The sequence below is a fragment of the Austrofundulus limnaeus genome, unplaced genomic scaffold (assembly GCF_001266775.1).
Source record: "Austrofundulus limnaeus strain Quisiro unplaced genomic scaffold, Austrofundulus_limnaeus-1.0 Scaffold277, whole genome shotgun sequence".
NCBI classification, from domain to species: Eukaryota; Metazoa; Chordata; class Actinopteri; order Cyprinodontiformes; family Rivulidae; genus Austrofundulus; species Austrofundulus limnaeus.
The window spans coordinates 376,485-379,057 of NW_013952679.1; the positions used below are offsets into that span (position 1 = coordinate 376,485).

The following is a 2,573-nucleotide window of genomic DNA, read 5'->3' on the forward strand; positions in this document are numbered from 1 at the left end:
TTTGCAAATTGGTTAACGGCTCTCCACGGTGACGCTCTACTCTGAGCTCCCTCCAGATGATGAGCTGAGCTCAGAGTAGAGCGTCACCGTGGAGAGCCGTTAACCAATTTGCAAATTAGCCTGCAGTACCACTGCTCTACCCATATGAGCAGCAAAAAGACGTTTTTAGACCAAATATTACAGATTTGAACAAATACACACAAAAACATCAAAATTAGCACAGAAACAGTACTATATAACATTTTAGACACATTCTAGACAGTTTATCAGCTAAAAAAGTTAATTTTGGGGTAAGTTACTCTTTAAGTTTGTTGGAAGGACCAAGTCAGGCTAAAAACCAACAGAATTGTCTTGCCATGTGACCCTGGCAGTAGGTATATAATGTGGGGTGTATGAACGGTCTTTAGCAAACACAAAATGACTTAAACTGAGTGAGTTTTACAGATAGTCAGGTAACATCTGTGGTAGTAGGGTAGAGTGTGACATCATAAGATTGTCAGGTTGTTTTCAGGCGGCGGGTGATTCTTTCAGGGAACTCAAGACCTTCTGTTTAATCCCGACAGTCGGCAGCTTTGTTCAGTTTTGGTTCTGATCTCTGAGTGGAACAAGCACATGGTTGTTTTGTTCAAACTCTGACAGACATGACCCGAGGAAGACGACCCGCTGTCAGAATCCACAGTTCAGCCCACTGAGTGTTTGTGACAGACGCTGAAGGAGGGAGAACCAGAGGCAGTTTGGGGTTGGAGGACCGTTTCAGAGATCTGGTTGCTTTTGAACTTGTAACACTTCAGGAAATGGTCCCAGATGTTTGCAGCAGCGAGTGCTGAAAGACTCACATCACAAAAACCAACCGTCCCTCTGTGTTCTGGTTTCCAGCTGCAGCTGAGAAGGACTTTGTCGGATCCAACTTGGTGTCGGTTCTTCACAAGCTGCTGTCAGACGAGCGGAGCGCTCCAGAGATTAAATACAATTCCATGATTTTCGTCTGTGCAGTCATGGGCTCAGGTAAGACCTGAACGTTACTCCCTGTGGACTGGAAACAAAAACTATCAAACCAGGGACCGCCTGAAGCCCCAACCTTTACCATCATTAAACSTTCAGCCCTTTGGGAACAGCTGTTGGTTTTACATAGGAGAGACTAACCTGCAAAGACAGGGATTGTTCAGAAAACCCAGGGCAGGGGTGTCAGACTCATTTTCACTGAGGGCCACATCAGCGTTATGTTGGCCCTCCAAGGGCCAATTGTAATTAATTTTGACGTTTCATATCTAAATTTGACTAAACACGAAACATCATGTTCTTCGTCTCATTGCTACAGCTGAGCAGCACTAACAAACAATAACTGAGCTCTACATGGTATTAGAAACATGTCCTCTTATAATCACTGAAAAATACTGTCTGACTGATAATTCTGATTCCTAATGTCGGATTCTGACAGTCCACTCTCTTTAAAACAGGGGTCTCCAACCAGTAGCTCGTGAGCTCATTTAAAGTAGCTCTTCAGTGCTTATGAAAAATTAGAAGCAAAATTTAATTTGTCACTGGTCAAACACACTTTCATTTAACTCCAGTCAATYTATAGATGTCCCTTCCCCTTGGTTGTCAACAGTTTAGGGCTCAGTATGGTCGATTGGCAGATGATGCACAGTTACGTGGCTGTTCAGCATTTGTTTTCACACACACCTTTCATAGATCCTTGAGACAAACTGTGCCAAACTCCTGGGAAACCCCTCCTGCTGCAGTATATGTCACTACAGGGGGCTTCTTCCCGCTGGGAAAAAATGCAGAAAAAATATCAGAGACCCATTACCCCATGTTATTTGTGCACAAATCTGTTGCAGTTAAACCCTAAGTTAGTAGTGTAAAATACAATATAATAAGAATGGATAATCACAAAAAGTACAATTAGGTAAATTCAGTGTTCTGTGTAATAGTTTCATGTGAATTGAAGACAAAGTTTTTTGTGCAAAACAGTCTTATTCCAATGGTTTAAGTTTAAAATTAAACATTGCAAAAAGTAGCTCTCYGACAATTTCATTTTGTGAAAGTAGCTCTTAAGGAGAAAAAGGTTGGAGACCCCTGTTTTAAAACAAAACATATCTTTCTCTATTCTTGCATAATTCTTTATATTATATTTTTTATTATTAGTAGTCGTATCATGGCTAGTCATTGTTAATTTTGTTTTGTGTGTATTATCTATAGTTTGTAAAGTATCTAGTGTGTGAACCTCTGCACTGATGCTGCTGTGACACCTGAACTTCCCCTCAGCGGGACAATAAAGGTTATTTCTATTTCTATTCTATAAAAGTAAACGTAAAACTGAGAGTTTTCTCACTGATGAGTTGTAGTGAGTTGCTGCCATCTTAAATTCTGGACTGTCCCACTTTCCAACAGGGAATTCCCATGCATTATAAGAGATTGTAGTTTATGGTCATTAAAGCAGCTTTTAATACAGCGTTAATACTGTGCTATCTAACTAAAGTGCTCAATTACTTAAAGCCAACAACTAAGGGGCAGGACAAGTATTATTATCTTTCACCTTTTAGATCCATTTAATTTGATTCATTTAATGA

At 40.4% G+C, this 2,573-nt stretch overlaps 1 protein-coding gene across 1 annotated transcript in view; it reads left to right on the forward strand.

Annotated features, from left to right (window-relative positions):
• Positions 1-2,573, forward strand: part of rap1gds1 (RAP1, GTP-GDP dissociation stimulator 1) — a gene marked incomplete in the record, with an annotated part of 77,214 nt that overhangs the window by 71,985 nt on the left and 2,656 nt on the right. Inside the window, 1 exon segment of the mRNA XM_014021072.1 lies at positions 877-1,005. Within this exon segment, the coding sequence (XP_013876526.1) occupies positions 877-1,005 (129 nt within the window).